Source organism: Arabidopsis thaliana, chromosome 4 (assembly GCF_000001735.4).
Source record: "Arabidopsis thaliana chromosome 4, partial sequence".
Classification (NCBI taxonomy): domain Eukaryota; kingdom Viridiplantae; phylum Streptophyta; class Magnoliopsida; order Brassicales; family Brassicaceae; genus Arabidopsis; species Arabidopsis thaliana.
Window position 1 is genome coordinate 16419789 of NC_003075.7, and position 17636 is coordinate 16437424.

Genomic DNA, 17636 nt, shown 5'->3' on the forward strand with positions numbered 1-17636 from the left:
ACAAGAAAAAGAATTAAAAAAATAATCACGTGACTTGTGGAAGCAAGCAAGGCAACGCGTTACAAAAGCACGTGACGTAGCGTATTGGTGGCAATTTCTCATTTTTTCCTCAGAATACTTACTTTAGAGCACTAATCCAATTATCATACGACGCGTGTCCCACGTTTACTTCCTTCTCTCATATAACAACAAACAACCCACTCCGAATTTTCTGGTATTATTACTAATTTGCCATTACGTCGTACTGTAGTGTTTTCTTAAATTTGACGTAAGAATGAATGAATGTTGGAAGAGTAAAAGAAAATGTTAATAATGTCCAACATTAATATAAACTGGTTTCATTTTCACATTTACCTTAAGTGATACACTGAGATCTTACATTTATTAAATTTTCTTCGAACAACAAACTATATTAATTCATAGATGATAGATCGAACTCATATTTCATGGAATGCTTTTGCAATTTTAAAATGAAAAAATAAAAAGAGCATGATTAAGGGTATTTTGGTCAATGTCTAAGAGAGATAGCTGTTTCCAAGACTTGTTCTCCAAGCTGGTAGTGCAAGATCTCGTTAAGTATAAAAAGGGAAGCTGAGGAACACAATTTTGATACTTTTGAGATACAACGTAGAAGAGAAGCTCTAAGGTTTTCAAGTTCTGCTCAACACCACTGCTTACTAATTAAGGTATCCAATGATTAATGTGTTCATCTATTTTAATCATTAGTTAATCTTCTTAACCATCATACTTCCTTCAAGCAAGCTCTAATTATTAATGTGTTCATCTATTATGTGGTTAATGATTAGTGTGATTACTACATTAAAGGCTTGCTTGGTATAGTTTCCATTATAATCCACTAAAAGAGGGAAAAAGAAGAAGAAAATGGATTGAATTAAAAGTTTGTTATTATTTTTTGGGTAAAAAAAGGGAAGCTTGTTTAGCACATTTACTCAGTTACTCGTCCACCAAAATCTTTTCTATGTTTTATTTTGGGTATAATCTTGTTTTCTTTTCACACAATCACACATCGATTTCGGGTAACCTAAGTTATAATATGTCATTGTTTTGCTTTCTGCACACACTTATATATATCAGCATATCGCTAATCATGCACAAATTATACATCACGATTTCTACCCAACAATGACACACTCATTGGAAAAATCCCATACGTATGCAAATGTGCATATCTTGATAAGAATAATCACATTTTATTGATTAAAAATATTTCGTTGAATAGAATGATATAGGCAGATAGTTTCTTCCTAAGTGTTTTTTTCTTTGGTGTGTCTCGTTTTTTGTTTGTTGCTTAATCTACATTTATACTCAACCCATTAGCCGCCCCTATATAATAACAAACACATATTTGCATGAATTTTAATTGTGTGATGCCCCGTTGCTTTTAATCTTGAAACTGTTAGAAATTAAAGAGAATATCTAGCGAGAGATAACAAAAATATATGGCTATATGCTGCATTTTTAAATATATAAAACAAGTCAACACAATTAAATACGAGACTTATCGTGTAAGAACTTAAATAACACACATTTTCAAATACCATTTCGGGTAGGGCCATATACATTTTAATCGTCACAATTCACATCGTCGTATCGATTATCACACGTTTGAGAAGATCAGAAAAATACTTATACTATTAACTCTGTGTGTAGATTCATGTCTAATATAGAGAAATACTCAAATACAAATAACTAATGAGATAAGGAGTTGATGACTCATCACATAATCATAACTATATATTGTCTAACTCCAGTGCATGGAAAACTAAAACAGTGCGTAACATTTTTTAGCCATTACATTATATATAGTTTAGTGAGTAAATACATTTTTATCAATTATATATGTAAATGCAACAATATTTCGAAGTTTTTTTTGTAGTTCTTTCATAAACAAACAAAAAAATTGTAGTTCTTTAACAACGAAAAAACAGTACTTTGTAGTGTCAATCCTTAGAAAGATTGTGTGTGTTTATTTTCCTTCAAAGAGGGATATTGTGAATACGTTACATATTGGTGACGCACACAAAAACAAAAACAGAAATGTATAGAATACGTTTAATATCAATTTGACACGCACACAAAAACAAAAACAGTAGATTGTGAAAAAAGATGATTTGTTTTGTAAGTATTGGCGTAGGCCAAAAGGCGGCTTAAGTAGAGAGTAAACGTTTGCTTCCCGCGTTATACAAAGCCCTAATTCTCATCATCATCATGCGTGCAAGCTATTTTCCATTTCCTTTAACGATTCTCATTCTTACTCTCTTCAAGCTTCTTCTTTCTTTCCCCAATATCTTTTCTCTTTTATATTCATTATTTTTCTCCCTTTTTCTCTCCCAAATCTTTTTTTTTTCTTTTTCCCGGAAAATTCTCTCTGTTGTTGTTGTTGTTGTTGTCTCTCTCCTGATAAGCTCGACCAAGTTTATCTCTTTCTCGCTAATCATTTCTCTTTAAACTTCTCTCATCGTTGAACCATTTTGTTTTAGTACATAAAGATTCTTCTTCATTCTTTTTGTACGCGTTTCTATGTTACAAACGCATTTCTATCATAAAAGTTATTATTACTTGAGCTCAATCTTCATTGGTTTATTCATATATTCAGATCAATCGAGTTCGGTACTGCGACGTTCTAATGGGAAACCAAACAAGCAAAAAGTCACAAGAGACATCGGCTAAGAGCGTGCACTACACAACGGAGCTGAGATCCTACGCGGCTGCGTGCAAAGCAGACACGGAGCTTCAATCTTTCGACACGTGTTTGCAAGCACGGACGAGTCACGTGATAAGCACGCTAGCTACGGGGGTTGAGGTTCGAGCGCTCTCGTTCGATTCCTTGAAAGAAGTGACGCAATGCTTGTTGGAGATGAACCAAGAAGTGGTGAAAGTGATATTGGATTGCAAGAAAGACATTTGGAAGAATCAAGAAATGTTTGAGCTTGTCGAAGATTACTTTGAGAATAGCTTGAAGACACTTGATTTTTGTGCTGCTTTGGAGAAAGGCTTGAGACGAGCTCGTGATAGTCATCTTTTGATTCTTGTTGCTCTTCAACAGTTTGAAGATGAGAGCCTTGTCCAAGGTATGACTTTTATTTCTTTCTTGTTTTTCATGGTTTTAATTAGGGATGGGAGTTATACCCAACAAAATAAATTTATAGGGATGGGAGAAATAAAGTTTCATCTTGTCTTGTTTTATGAAAATGCATTTTTCAGTTGAAATTTCTAATTTCAAATCCTGTTTTAAAATAGGAGTAATATTAATCATTAGTAGTAACGAGGCATTATATATAATTCATCCTAATTATTTAATTTTTTGACTTTAACACTCTTTTTTGGGTTGGCAGGTGGGAACGGATACAAGAAGACACTTGAAGAGCTAAAGAATTTCAAAGACGCAGAGAGTCCTTTCAACGAAGACTTCTTCAAAATGTTCCAATCTGTTTACAAACAGCAGATGCTGATGCTCGAGAAGCTTCAGCATCGTAAAAACAAGCTTGACAAGAAGCTTAAATGCATCCACACATGGAGAAAACTCTCCAGCATCATCTTTGTGGCTACCTTTGCCACTGTGCTCATCTGCTCTGTTGTGGCTGCAGCCATGGCAGCTCCTCCTGTGGCTGCGGCTCTCGCTGCAGCTACAGCCGTGCCGCTAGGCTCAATGGGGAAATGGATTGACTCGCTGTGGAAGAATTATGAGAATGCACTCAAAGGGCAAAAAGAGGTGATCAGTTCGATGCAGGCAGGAACATTTGTGGCGGTTAAAGATTTGGATAATATCCGAGTTTTGATCGAACGGTTGGAGATTGAGATCACGGGGATGGTGAAGAGTGCGGAGTTCGCTGTGGAACATAACGCGGTCAAGATTGGGATCGATGATATAAAGAAGAAGCTTGAGGTGTTTAAGAAGAATGTTGAAGAACTGGGGACTCAAGCAGATTTGTGTAGCAGAGATATAAGAAGGGCAAGGACTGTGATTCTTCAGAGGATCATCAAGCACCCTAATAATGCTAGTAGTAGCACTTGAATAATGAAATCTTGAATAGTAAAGATTCTTTCTGAGTTAATACTATCAATGTTTAAATAACTCGAATCTGTTTATTGTAAATGTATGTTGCGTTTTCTGTATTCTTTGATGATTGAAACTATGGGAGACAAGTCTTTTCATAGTTAACTTCTTTCTCTCTAATTTTCCTTTTTGCTGATCTCTATCAATATGAGAGTGGGCTGATATACTAAAACGAACTCAAAAGTAGAAAATTAGATCATGAGTTTGGAATCTGAAAACTAGGGAAAATGATAGGAGTCAAGCTGAAAAAACTCAAAATATGTGAGTTAAAATTTTAATTGATAATTATAAAATTTTGACAAATATCAATAGCTTTTAAATTTTGTTAATTTATGAGATATGGATTGTTTTAGATTTTTAAAAAGATATGACTATTAATATCAAATTAAATATTGAAAAATAATATGGAAAATATCAATAGCTTTGAAGTTTTATTATCTTAAAAAATCTAGAATTATTATTGTTTTTACTCTTATATTTATGTATACATAAATCACTAATTATATATTAGTTATGTGGATGCAGATTACATGAGAATAGAGAAAAGCTAACTCTATATATGTGTACAAGTTTTTTTTCTCTCTGTCTCTCCCAATCTGTTTTCTTGTCCTGTGTTATCGCCTCTCCTGGTACGCCCGACCAAGTTTATCTTTGTCTCACTGATCGTTTCTCTCAGTCTCGACCTAATTGATTAAGGTTTTGTTTTAGTCTATAGATTCTTCTTTAATCTGTAAACGCATTTCTATGTTTGAAATGCATTATTATCATAAGAAGTACTTGAGTTCAATCTTTCATTGGTTTATCTGTTTTATTCATATACAGAATCGAACTCGGAACTGCGTTGTAATGGGAAACAAAACAAGCAGAAAGTCAAAGGAGAAATCGGGTAGGAACTACACAACGGAACTGAGATCGTACGAGGCTGCATGTAAAGAAGACATGGAGATTCAGTCTTTCGACACACGTATGCAGGCACGGACGAGTCACGTGATAAGCACGCTAGCTACAGGCGTCGAGGTTCGATCGCTCTCGTTTGATTCCCTGAAAGCAGTGATTGGGAGTTTACTGGACATGAACCAAGAAGTGGCCAAAGTGATCTTGGATTGCAAGAAAGACATTTGGAAGAATCAAGAAATGTTTGAGTTCGTCGAAGCTTACTTTGAGACTAGCTTGAAGACGCTCGACTTCTTTAATGCTTTGAAGAGAGGCCTGCAAGGAGTACAAATTAATCACCTTTTCATTCTTGGTGCTGTTCAGCATTTTGAAGAAGAGAGCCTTATTCAAGGCAAGACTTTTCTTATTTTCTCTTTTGTTTTCTTCTGGTTTTGACTTTAACACTCATCTTTTTCTGGTTCGCAGATGGGAACGGATACAAGAAGACACTTCAAGAGCTGAAGAGGTTCAAAGACGCAGACAGACCTTTCGACCAAGACTTCTTCAAGATGTTCCAATCTGTTTACAACCAGCAGAAGTGGATGCTCGATAAGCTTCAGCGTCGTCAAAACAAGCTCGACAAGAAGCTCAAGCGCATTCGCACATGGCGAAAACTCTCCAGCATCATCTTCATGGCTACCTTTGCCACTCTGGTCATCTGCTCTGTTCTCGCTGCAACTATGGCGGCTCCTCATGTGGCTGCGGCTCTCGCTGCAGCTACACCCCCAGTGGGATCTATGGGGAAATGGATCGACTCGCTGTGGAAGAACTATGAGAATGAAATCAAAGGGCAGACAGAGGTGTTCAGTTCGATGTATGTAGGGACATATGTGGCGGTTCAGGATTTAAATAATATCAAGGATTTGATTAAACGGTTGGATACTGAGATCAGGGGGATGGTGAAGAATGCGGAATATGCGGGGGAGCTTGGTCCAGTCAAGATTGGGATCAATGCGATTAAGACGCAGCTTGAGGTGTTTAAGAAGAACGTAGAGGAATTGGAGATCCAGGCTGATATGTGTAGCACCGATATTAGAAGGGCAAGGACTGTGATTCTCCAGAGGATTATTAATGCTACTTGCAGCACCTGAAGAAAGCACAAAAGGAACTACCCGGTTTCTCTCATCTTCAGGTTCTTGCTACAAATGATGAAATGCTCAAAGACAATAAATAATAATAGTACAGATTCTTTCTGAATGTATATACCTATCAAAGTCCAATAACTCAAACTGTTTATGATGATTGTTGCATTTTCTGTATTCTTTGATGATTGAAAACAATGGGAGACAAGACTTTCACATTTGAGACTATCAAAATGATGGTTCTGCCAGGAGTCTATATATACTGATATCAGAGTGGTGGGCTAATAGACGAAAAACTAAATCATAAGTATGGAATCTGAAAACTAGGGGTGTTAGTTAAAGGAACTGTGATAGGATTCAGTTCTCGTAAACTCTTAAGAGGCTTGATTAACGAGAGAAGTAAGTCTCTTATCTATCGCCCAGTGTCCAAAGCAAAATCCTACATTAATCCACAAGGCCCCAACTCAATAACCTAGCTTTCCTTTCTAACCTCGAGCTCTCAACTAATTGACATAACATAATCTTAATTCTGATACAGTGATATGTTTCACACCCCATAAACATCACGAAGCAAAACACATGTCGACCAAAGAAAATATACTTACCTCAGACCACTTGACTTGGTTTGGAAATATAGCAATGATACAAGACTAAACTCCTTCCACACTGGTCCCTGGCTCCCACTCATGAGACATGAAACTGAAACTAACATTAAGTTATGTAACAAGAATCTCATGAGAAAGACATCATATCAATTGCCTAAAAGATAGGTTAGAAATTCTCATTCTTTCAGTCACAAAATCATAATCATAACATAGGCCTGTATAAAGAAAGGTTACAAATCACAAGATTAATAGTACGCTACACAGACTGTAATGAATCACTTATTTTACAACTGATTGAGGTCTACTGGGTTCTCCATACACTGTCTCAAAATGAACTCCGCTCTTCTTCTTTTGTCATCTCTATCCTCCTCACGCACAAAGGATATGGGTCTATCTTCACCCTTCATCTGTAGACTTAGATCCAAAGGTTGTCCGAGAAATTTCTTCTCGGTTCTGAGCTTAGAAAGAGCAACAGGTTTATTCTTCTTCCATTCAGTGTGAGCTTCACTAGAAAACCCATCTCTTGCAGCCTCCATAGCAGGAGCAAATGCCTCTATCACTGATAAGCCATCTCTATTCAATGATTCGACTTTCTCCCCGGACGATACAGAACGCAGTTCACTCTCATCATCTCTCATTTCTTCTTTCACACCATCCATATCTCCCCACACAGGATTCCTTGAGGAGATTTTACAAACAAGTTTCCTCTGCAAACTCAACAAAGCTCTCTCAGCCTTTCGTCTCTGCCTCGCTTGTTCAATCTTATCTCCCCTTGGATCTGATACTCTTTCGATCCACATAGGGGTTTCCTTATAAGTATGAGGATCAGGAAAAGCTGGTAGCCACAAAGGAATATGTTTCCCAGGTGGAGTTTCACCAATTTCAACAAAGCTTGGGATCATCTTCCTACTCCTATCACTTATAGCTACAGGAAAACTTGGCAATGGCTGCGAGAAAGGGACTTCTTCACTCGAATTAACGAAATCGATAATCTCCCTAAGTTTAATCGAACGACCTAATGAACAACTCTCAGACGAAATTCCTTGTTCGCCATTGTTATCAGTCAAATCATCCAAAGCGAGAATGATATCGAACACGTTACACTGACTCCTACCAGTTAGATTAGCGAAGGAAGTAGCGGTTTTACCTAGCTGAAGAATGTACTGGAGTGCGAATCCAGATAGAGATTCGAGAGCTGGATCCTTGAAATTCTCGTACCCAACGCTCTCGCAGACCTGAGCTACTGCAGCTTTAGCGGCTGCGTGGCTAAACTCGTAGGACTCGGAGCAGCCAGAGGAAGATGCGGCATCGTTCCTATCACCTTCTTGAGCTCTCTCTGTGTTCATTGCTCTAATTTGTTTCAAAAAGCTATCTAATCCCTGAAATTAGGGTTTTCTCGTCGGTAAGACCACATGGACCGCCGGTTTAAAGAGAATCGAAGAAATTTGCCTCCGTCAACGGAAAAGACCTAACGTCGACGAAGCACCGGGAAATATGAAGAGAGAAAGAGAGACAGAGAGAAATGCGTCTTGAGAATCCTGCCATCTCTCGCTTATATAGAGCTCCAACCCCAAAATTAACTACCAACTTTTTTTTTTTTTTTTAGACCAAAATTTTGGTTTAAAATTAAACAAATGTAAATTGTAGTAATCATAACCCAAAAAATTATTGGAAAATTTTATAAGAAATTGGCGTGGCTGATTTTGTTGAAAATAAGTTTTTCTGCGGTATTTCGTAAAAATTTATGAAGCTATTTTAGAAATTCGGATGAGTGATTCTGTTGAAAATGAGTTCTCCGCGATATTTCATTACATTGTTTTGAAAATTTTCCAAACATAACGAAATATCGCGGGAGAACTCTTGACAACTTCCCGAGTTTCGTTACATTAAACTATTTTAGAAACTCTTGTGGCTCGATTTGTTGAAAATGAGTTCTTTCCCGATACCGCGGAGATTCATAACCTAGTTGTTTTAGTGACAACTTCTCGATAATGACAGCCTTACACAGTCTCAAGTTCTATATCAGTCTAATTGCGATTATGGTAAGAACATTAAGTGGAGTAAGATAACGAGGATGTTGACTTTGAATTACAAAACCTCTTACAAAAGTTATAAAGACAAATCATACAACTACATATATTTTAGTACACTCTTGACATGACAAATAGTATTTGAATACGATCACAATGCCGAATCAAGCCAGCTGCAATAACTCTTCACGTTTAATGTCGAACACCTTCACCAAAGCATCTTCCACGACCTGTAATTTTTTCACAAATATTTTCACTCATGTTCGTGTGGGAAACAAGAGAACCAAACAAAAATATAGCTGCAAATATATATATACCTTATCCGGGGTTGATGCACCTGATGTCACACCGATTGTTATTGGTCCCTTTGGGAGAAAGTTTTCCTTCTCGACCAGTTCTCCATACTATCAATGTAAAATAGAAAAAATCAGTGAATGCAGTTTGGTAAGGAGTAAGTTAGTTTTGAAATGCGCTTACGTGGAGCTTATAGGCTATTTTATTCCCAGGTCCTATCCGTTTCTCACTATCGATCCAGTAAGATGGGATTCCCCGTGCCTCTGAGATTTCCTGAAGGTGAGAGGTGTTACTTGAATTCCATCCGCCAACCACTAGCATGAGGTCAATCTTCTCTTCCACTAGCTCATAGATTGCGTCTTGTCGCTCCTGAAGAGATTATAGTATTGATGAATAAACACTTCCTCAAGTGTAAAACTTGTCTAGATGCATGGTTTTTGAGGTATGGGAATTTTACTTGAGTAGCGTCGCATATTGTGTTGAAGCTGATGAAATGTCCGCTTACATTTTCCACTCCATACTTGCGCATCATTGTTGTCTCGAGTAATCTTCCTGTGGGGTTTTTGGCATGAGACTCAAACTAAGGTGTTTTTGTTTCCAAGGATAAAAGACGATTGTCATGTAAAAAAACGGTAGAGTAACTAACCTATCTCCTCTGTTTCTCCCTTTAGCATCGTTGTTTGGTTTGCAATACCAACTTTGACAAGGTCATTGTCGGGATCGAAACCCTTCGAAATTGCGTATTTGAATTTCTACAACGCCAACATAGAGATTAGAAAAACCAGAATGATACAAAGAATTAGCAAAATAAGCTTACATACCTCCATGAACTCCTCTTTTGTGGAGCTAGATCCATCGTATTGGCCACCGAGAATGTAATCACAAACGTAATTTGCCTGTGCTCAGTAATAAGGTACCCCATCAGTAACACATCTTGCAAAATTCTATGGATATCCAAAGTTTGACAATATAAAAGTCACACCTCTTTCATGTTCTTTACAATGATGTACTTTCCTGCAAAAGACGCAGTTGCAATCGTCTCTTCATGATTATATTTACCATGGATTACTGATGTGTATTCCCCCTTCTTGTGCTTCTCAACCGTGTTCCAGACCTTTAGAGTCACAAATGTCAAAAAGGAAGATATCAATAACCTATGCTAGAGATGAATGCGAGAAACAATATTACGGATTTATGGCCACAGGAGGAATGTACCTTTGTCACCCAAGGACAAGTCGTGTCAACAATTTGCACCTTTTTATCATTAAGAACATACATCTCGTCAACACCAGCTCCAAACGCAGGAAGGATAACCACATCATCTTTCTCTACTACATCAAACTGTTTCTTTGAATCCTCAACCGGAATAATTTTAACATCCATATCTTCCAACCTCTGCAATGTTCCATGCAATTCAACTACACTGATTGGCCACAAAGCAAAAGCATCTAGCTATGTTTACAGTAAGGTTACTGAGTATAGTGACGACATACCTTATTGACGGTCGGGTTATGAATGATTTCGTTAGTAATCCAAAGCCTCTCCTCTGGAAACTGCTTTCGTGCTTCATATGCAATCTGAACAGCACGCTCAACACCCCAGCAAAAACCATATGCTTTAGCGAGTTTCACAGTAACATCTCCCCAAGAATAAGTATACCCATTTGTTTTCAGTGTCTCCAATATATCACCTGAGCAAGATAAATCACCATCCAATTGATTCTTGTTCTTCAGAACAATATCTTATAAACCCCACAAAGATACAACTTTTCCCACTTCAATCCTGTTAGATTTGCCAAAACAATTTCTAATCCAAAACCCAATATTGCGGTCTTCACACTATTCGAAAGTCTAATCCTTTTTTCAACAACAAACCCAAATTTCGTAAATTTCATTACAGCTCAATCAACCCAAAACAGAGCATGCAAATCAGCAAAGTTGGGGGAACTTACTGGTGTACTCTCGATTCATGAGCTTGAGTGTCTCCTCCTTATGACCGAACCCTTTACGATTGTAATTATCGCTTCTCGTCAAGTTCTTACGGAACACCTTGGCGTCGAAATCGGAGTCCATCACCACCGATGGCGAAGGAGCGTTCTCATCGCCAGACGAGCACCGGACTGATAAAGCTTTCCGGCGGCGGAGAGATCCGGATCCAGAGAGATGATTCTCCCGCACGAAAGTATCCGGTCGAACGCATAATCGGCTGAATTGGAGCGCAACAGCCATGGAGAGAGTTCGAGAGAAACGCACAAGCAAGCAAAACGATGCTGACTGTTCACTTCAATGGACGATTTTGGTCCACGAGTTATCTCAGAGCCTCTTCCACATTTATAATAAAAAAAAAAAATAGAGATGTCAAAAAAAAAAAAAAAAATTGAATTAATATGTTTTTGGATAATTGACAAGGAAATGTATTTGGGAATTAGTGTAAAATGCAACGAACCACTTGGAATTGGACATGTGTAATTTTTTATGTCTTATTTTTTTTATGGGATTTGATTTCATATTTGGTGAGAAAATAATGGGAAGAGACATCCTACTAAAAGAGCGTACCTACGCCACAAAAAAAAAAAAATTGGGTCGCGAAAGTGAAAGTCTCTTGAAGTCGCAAATTTATGGTTAAACTCTTTTCTTTAATGATGTGTGATTGGTGTGAATATAAGATTCTGAGTTGTCACCTTGTCAACTACACATGTATCATGGATATTAATAAAAATTGTAATAAAAACAAGAATATTCATTTTTGAGAATGGCATATTTTTCATTGACAATAACATACATACATAGAAAATGTAGTCATTGGATAGGGTTTTTTTTTTTTTGTGTGTGCAAATCATTGGATAGGTTAAGTGTCGTACAAAACAAGGAAAAATATAGAATGAATTGATAATCGTCACAGGCAATAAGTCTGCTGATCTTAAATGATTTGGACAAAAGTAATCCGTTAAGACGTGAATAAAAAAAAAAAACAGAGACTTGTAGATGTAAGAAAATCACATGGGCTTAAGAAATGCGGCTGCTTTTATAGGCCCATATGTTATAACAAAACAAGCCCCCTTAACTCTTAAGCTAGTTTATGCCAAGATCAAGTCAACTGTTACCAATTCCATAAGAGTTAGTTAACTAGTGTGATTAGTGAAAAGGGGTTTAGGGTTTATTGGCTGAGCTGATAAGGAGGAGAATCGAGCAAGTCCAGCTATGGAGAATCCAAATTCCGTTGGTCCTCCTTCTGCTTTAACCTACCTCGATCCTCACTACTGGTAATCATGAATTGCATTCAGCTACAAGTAGTCTCCCTCTCTCTTTCCTGTGTTTCTGAATGTCTTGGAAGAATGCAGGGACGAGAGATTCTCTTCTGAAGAACACTATGAATGGTTCAAGGATTACTCTCATTTCCAGCATCTCATCATATCCAACATCAAACCCTCTTCTTCCGTACATTCCCTCTCTCTATCTCTCTTTTGTTATTAATCTCTTGATGATTGCAAAAAAAAAATTGATTTTTGAGTTTTCCTTGTTGTTGTAATGAAGGTATTGGAATTGGGATGTGGGAACTCTCAGTTGTGTGAAGAGTTGTATAAGGATGGGATTGTTGATATTACCTGCATTGATTTATCTTCCGTGGCGGTAGAGAAGATGCAGAGTCGGCTGCTACCAAAAGGGTACAAAGGTATTGCTTAAGTTATAATTTGTTTGAGTAGTTCTATAGGCATGAATGTAATGAAGAAGAACTAGAGTTAACAATGATTTCTGAATTCTGATTCTTTAAAACTAGACACTGACAATAGTCTATATTTAATTATACTGAGAAGTTTATTAGTTTCTGCTGGTTTAAAGTTAGATCTTACACTCGACGTGTTCAATATTTGATGTGATACTTTGATATATTCAGAAATAAAAGTGGTGCAAGCTGACATGCTAGACCTCCCATTTGACAGCGAGTCTTTTGATGTGGTTATTGAGAAAGGGACCATGGTAAAATCTGTAACTGAGCTACAACTTTCTTTCGATCCATTGTTTGTTTAGGACTTCAGATTTTTCAGTGAGGTTCTAAAGTATATATTTTCTTGAAAAGGAGAGATAGCTCATGATTTGTCCCTTTTTGTAATTAATCTCGTGTTGTAGGATGTACTGTTTGTGGATGCTGGTGATCCTTGGAATCCCCGTCCAGAAACTGTTAGCAAAGTCATGGCAACCCTTGATGGAGTTCACCGGGTTTTGAAACCAGATGGCATTTTCATTTCCATTACTTTTGGCCAGGTCTTCAAACAAAATATCTGATCTCATGTTCTTGCATTTTCTCAATTAATAGCTCTAAAAAAAAACTCTTCTTTTGTCAATGCAGCCGCATTTCAGGCGTCCTCTGTTTAAGGATCCTAAGTTTACTTGGTCCATGGAGTACAACACTTTTGGCGATGGCTTCCATTATTTCTTCTATATCTTAAGAAAGGTCAGCAATGTTTCTAGAATCTTTGCTTAAGGATTAACATTTGTTCTCTGTTTCAATTACCTTATAGTAGCTCTTCAGCAAATCCCCACAAGTTCTTAGTAACAAGTATTGCTTATTGCCAAAACAAATTGATCTTGGTTTATGGAATACTAATAGCTGAATGGAGAGAATCACAACCACATGTATGAAAAATGAATCTTAAGATCTGAAATCTGATCCTGCTATATTCAAAGTTAGGCATTTCTATAGAGGTTGCAGTCTGTGAACGATTTAAGCCTCCATATTTTCTGAAAGTGAACCTTCTCATATATTTTAACTAGTGATGATATTCTGAGAGTATTGAAAACTCGACATGTTTGGTCAGGGAAAGAGATGTAATGATGAGAAAGAAGATGAGAAATGTAATGATCCATCAATATCCCTATATCAAGATGAACTTGAAGGCGAAGACTACCTCTTCCGAACACGCATTGATGATGGCGAGGATTAGGACAAGAACAACGTGAGATTAGTTGTTGTTGCTCTGTAATGTTGATTGCTAATTTTAGAATCATTCTTTGTGGATTTTGGACAAAAGTAAAGGATGGCGTTGAACCACACCTCTGCTTCCGTACCAGACAGTTAACATTATAACACTTTAAAGAGATGTTTCTATGGCGCAGGAATCAATTAGGGTAAAAAGATTAATTGATTTTTGTTGTTAGATAAATTTCATGTGACATGTATCTATATTTGAACTGAAACTGAAAGTCATCCTAACTAACTTATTCATAGTATTTTACATTTTTACTATCTTTCTTTTTTTGTTGCCAACAGATTCAATTTTAGTTTGACTACTACTACTAGTAATATCCAAAAAAAAACGAATCTTCAAATCAAACTCTAATTGGTGATTAGAGTGGAAAGAAAAGAGGAATTGAATTTACGTATGTACAAAAAAGAAGAAAATATCCATCAATGCGCTTAGTATTAAAAAAAACTTTCACAATTATGGCAAAAAAAACACTTTCACATTCGGACCAAAACGACGACGTAACATAAATGTATCGTTTTGCATAAAAGCAGTAAAAGTGAGAGAGAGAGAGAGACAGATAGGAATCTTTGAGCGATTCGTCTTCCTCCTCTATCGCCCTCTACTCTTCACCGGAACTGTGATCTCACCGGAATATCCCTCCTTTATTTATCCTCTACTCATCCGTTTTACTCTCTCCCTCCGTCGATCTTCTCTTTCTCTTGATCGCCTCCGTCCATTCTTTATCATTTCTTAATTCAGAATTGTGATCGATGGATGATTATTTTAGCGCGGAGGAAGAGGCTTGCTATTACTCCTCCGATCAAGATTCTTTGGATGGAATTGATAATGAAGAGTCTGAATTGCAGCCTCTGTCCTCTAAAAGATCAAACACTCAGGTTCTCTTATATACACTCTTCTTCCTCTCTTCATTCTTCTATCTCTTTCTTCTTAATATCCGTGATTGTTTCATATTTGGTTGTTATTGGTAATTCTCTTCCCCCTCAATTTTTGTGGGTTGTTGATATTTCGTGAAAATTTTGAACCTTTTCAAAGTGAATTTCATTGCAATTGTGAGATTGAAAATCTGGTTCCGGCATCATTGTTCATCTGAATTTCTCATTTTTCACAGTGTTTAGGATTCTAATTTATTGCAGAATTGTTCTGTTCTGTTCTTCTCTGTTTGAAATTAGGGTTTGTTAACAGTTATTCTACAATTTTGCAGGTCATCACTCAGGAATCGCTTCTAGCAGCACAGGTAAAATCAGCAGAGATGATTTTACTCTCGGGTTTAATTTTAAGCTTTAGTTTGGTTTGAGTTATTGGTTTTCTGATGCAGAGAGAAGATTTGCTAAGGGTGATGGAATTGTTATCAATAAAGGAGCACCATGCACGGACTCTTCTTATTCATTACCAGTGGGATGTGGAGAAGTTGTTTGCTGTGTTTGTTGAGAAAGGAAAAGATAGCTTGTTTTCTGGAGCTGGTGTCACTGTCTTCGATTATCAATATGGCAACTCTTCCTTTCCTCAGTCTTCACAGATGAGTTGTGATGTTTGCATGGAGGATTTACCAGGTGATCACATGACAAGAATGGACTGTGGCCATTGCTTTTGCAATAATTGTGAGTACCCTCTTGCTGTAATTTGTTGCAAAGGTTGACATATGATGTAACACAGTTCTTGTTTCGTTTTAGGTTGGACGGAGCATTTTACTGTGCAGATAAATGAAGGTCAGAGCAAAAGGATTAGATGCATGGCTCATCAATGTAATGCTATTTGTGATGAAGATATTGTCAGGAGTCTAGTCAGTAAAAAGCGTCCAGATCTAGCTGCGAAGTTTGATCGTTACCTTCTTGAGTCGTACATCGAAGATAACAGAATGGTCAAGTGGTGTCCTAGCACTCCGCATTGTGGGAATGCTATACGAGCTGAGGATGACAAGTTGTGCGAAGTTGAATGTTCTTGTGGTCTTCAGTTCTGTTTCAGTTGTCTGTGTCAAGCCCACTCCCCTTGCTCTTGTTTGATGTGGGAGTTATGGAGAAAGAAGTGTCGAGATGAGTCTGAGACAATCAACTGGATAACCGTTCACACAAAGCTGTGTCCCAAATGTTACAAACCTGTGGAAAAGAATGGTGGATGCAATCTCGTGAGGTGTATTTGTGGGCAGTGTTTTTGGTAAGAACTCGAGCCTTGTTTCCTCAATGCTTTTTTTTCCTATTTTGCATTTGTTTTTTCTATGCTTTGAGACGATCAAATGTCAAATGGTGGAAGTGTCTCTCATGTTTGGTTATTAAAATGTACAGTTGGCTATGTGGTGGAGCTACTGGAAGTGATCACACTTATAGGAGTATCGCTGGTCACAGTTGTGGTCGGTACCAAGATGACAAAGAGAAGCAGATGGAAAGAGCGAAGAGAGATTTAAACAGGTATACGCATTATCATCACCGATACAAAGCTCATACAGATTCATCAAAGCTAGAAGATAAACTTAGGGATACTATCCATGAGAAAGTGTCGAAATCAGAAAAGAGGGAGTTGAAGCTTAAAGACTTCAGCTGGGTCACCAATGGACTCGACCGGTTATTCAGATCAAGGCGAGTTCTTTCATATTCGTATGCTTTTGCATATTATATGTTTGGTGAAGAGATGTTTAAAGATGAGATGACCCCTGAGGAGAGAGAGATAAAGAAGAATTTGTTTGAGGATCAGCAGCAACAACTTGAAAGTAATGTGGAGAAACTTTCGCAGTTCCTTGAGGAGCCCTTTGATGAATTTAGTAATGATAAAGTTATGGCGATAAGGATTCAAATCATCAATTTGTCTGTCGCCGTCGATACACTCTGCAAGAAAATGTACGAGTGCATTGAGAATGACTTACTCGGATCTCTCCAACTTGGCATCCACAACATCTCACCTTACAGATCGAAGGGAATCGAACAAGCAGCTCAGTTTTATGCTTCCTGGAATTCCAAAGATGCTGACAAATTCCAACCTTTGGATAGTGGTACAAGCGGTAATCAACTCTCGGTGAACGATGATCATTGTATTCTAGTAACGAATCAATGAATCAAAATCCTAATGAGTGATAAATATTTTTATACAGGAGTGACATCGAGGCCTGAGCAAGCTTCAGGATCAAGGAGCTCGGAAGACACCATTTGCTCATCTTCACAGAAACGTCCCAAAAAAGAAGGAAGTTTCTTAAACAACAAAGTCACTTTATTGGATTTGAACTTGCCAGCTGATTTCGTCGACCAGAACTGAACTCAAATCCTCTCTTGCTTAGTCCAAATGAGATATGATGACATAGCAAAAGGTGTTTGACTATATATCTATCACCTTCAAGACTCGTGACTCTGGACTGATTAATTTGTCTTTCTTATAGTTTTTCTGGTTTTCGTACAACTATAATTATGACTACCCCTTACTTTTGCTTCTTTAGTTATAGATCTTTAATTCAGCCTCTTTAAACTCTGCTGCTTCTCAATGTCTATGATGTCAAAAGAGTTATTTTATTAGTAACTAATTTAATAACTAAAAACATTTGTATTTACCGGTATAGCTTCTAGTTGTTATCTCATTTTCTGATTTGATCCCAAGTATAGAGAAGTAACCCACAAATTGTAATAAATTACGGTTAAGACAAAAGAA

The 17636-nt window shown here is 37.3% G+C and overlaps 7 protein-coding genes and 3 long non-coding RNA genes across 13 annotated transcripts; 6 read left to right on the top strand and 4 right to left on the bottom strand.

The window, feature by feature from the left end:
* Window positions 1-578: 578 nt before the first annotated feature.
* AT4G08965 lies at window positions 579-778 on the bottom strand. Its single transcript, NR_142242.1, has one exon. It is a non-coding gene; the product is annotated as an other RNA (long non-coding RNA).
* Window positions 628-4198, top strand: AT4G34320 (transmembrane protein, putative (DUF677)). Of its 2 annotated transcripts, NM_001342278.1 has the most exons (3): window positions 628-686; window positions 2618-3092; window positions 3357-4198. In NM_001342278.1, the coding sequence occupies exons 2-3, from the start codon at window positions 2648-2650 to the stop codon at window positions 4034-4036; spliced, it is 1125 nt and encodes a 374-aa protein (NP_001328759.1). In that variant the 5' UTR covers window positions 628-686; window positions 2618-2647; the 3' UTR covers window positions 4037-4198. The 2 variants fall into 2 exon arrangements, with proteins under 2 accessions (NP_001328759.1, NP_195158.1); NM_119597.4 differs by lacking the exon at window positions 628-686 and having other exon boundaries at window positions 2048-3092.
* A 458-nt stretch (window positions 4199-4656) lies between these two features.
* Window positions 4657-4884, top strand: AT4G08975. Its single transcript, NR_142243.1, has one exon. It is a non-coding gene; the product is annotated as an other RNA (long non-coding RNA).
* Window positions 4836-6121, top strand: AT4G34330 (transmembrane protein, putative (DUF677)). Its single transcript, NM_119598.2, has 2 exons — window positions 4836-5324; window positions 5438-6121. Exons 1-2 carry the CDS (start codon window positions 4925-4927, stop codon window positions 6100-6102), a joined length of 1065 nt encoding a protein of 354 aa, NP_195159.1. The 5' UTR covers window positions 4836-4924; the 3' UTR covers window positions 6103-6121.
* On the bottom strand, window positions 4928-6102 carry AT4G34332. Its single transcript, NR_142390.1, has 2 exons — window positions 5237-6102; window positions 4928-5119 (listed from the first exon to the last, which is right to left on the bottom strand). It is a non-coding gene; the product is annotated as an other RNA (long non-coding RNA).
* Window positions 6122-6694: 573 nt separating the features above from the next.
* TAF8 (TBP-associated factor 8) lies at window positions 6695-8225 on the bottom strand (the record flags this gene model as incomplete). 2 transcript variants are annotated; one of them, NM_001342279.1, is made up of 2 exons in its annotated part: window positions 7846-8225; window positions 6695-6792 (listed from the first exon to the last, which is right to left on the bottom strand). In NM_001342279.1, exons 1-2 carry the CDS (start codon window positions 8042-8044, stop codon window positions 6695-6697), a joined length of 297 nt encoding a protein of 98 aa, NP_001328816.1. In that variant the 5' UTR covers window positions 8045-8225. The 2 variants fall into 2 exon arrangements, with proteins under 2 accessions (NP_001328816.1, NP_567964.1); NM_119599.1 differs by lacking the exon at window positions 6695-6792 and having other exon boundaries at window positions 6851-8222.
* On the top strand, window positions 6890-7397 carry AT4G34345 (uncharacterized protein; the record flags this gene model as incomplete). Its single annotated transcript, NM_001342280.1, has 2 exons — window positions 6890-7173; window positions 7210-7397. Coding segments are annotated over exons 1-2 (333 nt in total), but the record flags the coding sequence as incomplete, so codon positions are not given.
* A 393-nt stretch (window positions 8226-8618) lies between the features above and the next one.
* On the bottom strand, window positions 8619-11356 carry HDR (4-hydroxy-3-methylbut-2-enyl diphosphate reductase). Its single transcript, NM_119600.4, has 10 exons — window positions 10974-11356; window positions 10516-10712; window positions 10238-10417; window positions 10005-10136; window positions 9844-9918; window positions 9669-9774; window positions 9480-9574; window positions 9206-9391; window positions 9046-9132; window positions 8619-8958 (listed from the first exon to the last, which is right to left on the bottom strand). Exons 1-10 carry the CDS (start codon window positions 11248-11250, stop codon window positions 8893-8895), a joined length of 1401 nt encoding a protein of 466 aa, NP_567965.1. The 5' UTR covers window positions 11251-11356; the 3' UTR covers window positions 8619-8892.
* Window positions 11357-12127: 771 nt separating this feature from the next.
* On the top strand, window positions 12128-14257 carry AT4G34360 (S-adenosyl-L-methionine-dependent methyltransferases superfamily protein). Its single transcript, NM_119601.4, has 7 exons — window positions 12128-12284; window positions 12363-12459; window positions 12556-12694; window positions 12917-12999; window positions 13150-13284; window positions 13370-13474; window positions 13839-14257. Exons 1-7 carry the CDS (start codon window positions 12223-12225, stop codon window positions 13962-13964), a joined length of 747 nt encoding a protein of 248 aa, NP_195162.2. The 5' UTR covers window positions 12128-12222; the 3' UTR covers window positions 13965-14257.
* A 234-nt stretch (window positions 14258-14491) lies between these two features.
* On the top strand, window positions 14492-17627 carry ARI1 (RING/U-box superfamily protein). 2 transcript variants are annotated; one of them, NM_119602.2, is made up of 6 exons: window positions 14514-14884; window positions 15211-15243; window positions 15325-15607; window positions 15680-16160; window positions 16289-16998; window positions 17089-17601. In NM_119602.2, exons 1-6 carry the CDS (start codon window positions 14759-14761, stop codon window positions 17247-17249), a joined length of 1794 nt encoding a protein of 597 aa, NP_567966.1. In that variant the 5' UTR covers window positions 14514-14758; the 3' UTR covers window positions 17250-17601. The 2 variants fall into 2 exon arrangements, with proteins under 2 accessions (NP_001320134.1, NP_567966.1); NM_001342281.1 differs by having other exon boundaries at window positions 14492-14884; window positions 15325-16160; window positions 17089-17627.
* The last annotated feature ends 9 nt before the right edge of the window (window positions 17628-17636 follow it).

Excerpts from the sequence above, each read along its gene's own strand:
- ARI1 (NM_119602.2), top strand. The coding sequence starts at position 14,759 with ATGGATGATTATTTTAGCGCGGAGGAAGAGGCTTGCTATTACTCCTCC. Across the intron at positions 15,244-15,324 it reads AATCGCTTCTAGCAGCACAG|AGAGAAGATTTGCTAAGGGT; the intron begins GTAAAATCAGCA and ends TTTCTGATGCAG. Across the intron at positions 15,608-15,679 it reads CCATTGCTTTTGCAATAATT|GTTGGACGGAGCATTTTACT; the intron begins GTGAGTACCCTC and ends GTTTCGTTTTAG.
- AT4G34360 (NM_119601.4), top strand. The coding sequence starts at position 12,223 with ATGGAGAATCCAAATTCCGTTGGTCCTCCTTCTGCTTTAACCTACCTC. Across the intron at positions 13,285-13,369 it reads TTTCCATTACTTTTGGCCAG|CCGCATTTCAGGCGTCCTCT; the intron begins GTCTTCAAACAA and ends TTGTCAATGCAG. Across the intron at positions 13,475-13,838 it reads TCTTCTATATCTTAAGAAAG|GGAAAGAGATGTAATGATGA; the intron begins GTCAGCAATGTT and ends ATGTTTGGTCAG.
- AT4G34320 (NM_001342278.1), top strand. The coding sequence starts at position 2,648 with ATGGGAAACCAAACAAGCAAAAAGTCACAAGAGACATCGGCTAAGAGC. Across the intron at positions 3,093-3,356 it reads AGATGAGAGCCTTGTCCAAG|GTGGGAACGGATACAAGAAG; the intron begins GTATGACTTTTA and ends TTGGGTTGGCAG.
- AT4G34330 (NM_119598.2), top strand. The coding sequence starts at position 4,925 with ATGGGAAACAAAACAAGCAGAAAGTCAAAGGAGAAATCGGGTAGGAAC. Across the intron at positions 5,325-5,437 it reads TAATCACCTTTTCATTCTTG|ATGGGAACGGATACAAGAAG; the intron begins GTGCTGTTCAGC and ends TCTGGTTCGCAG.
- HDR (NM_119600.4), bottom strand. The coding sequence starts at position 11,250 with ATGGCTGTTGCGCTCCAATTCAGCCGATTATGCGTTCGACCGGATACT. Across the intron at positions 10,418-10,515 it reads ATAACCCGACCGTCAATAAG|AGGTTGGAAGATATGGATGT; the intron begins GTATGTCGTCAC and ends GGAACATTGCAG. Across the intron at positions 9,133-9,205 it reads AAATAGCCTATAAGCTCCAC|TATGGAGAACTGGTCGAGAA; the intron begins GTAAGCGCATTT and ends TTACATTGATAG.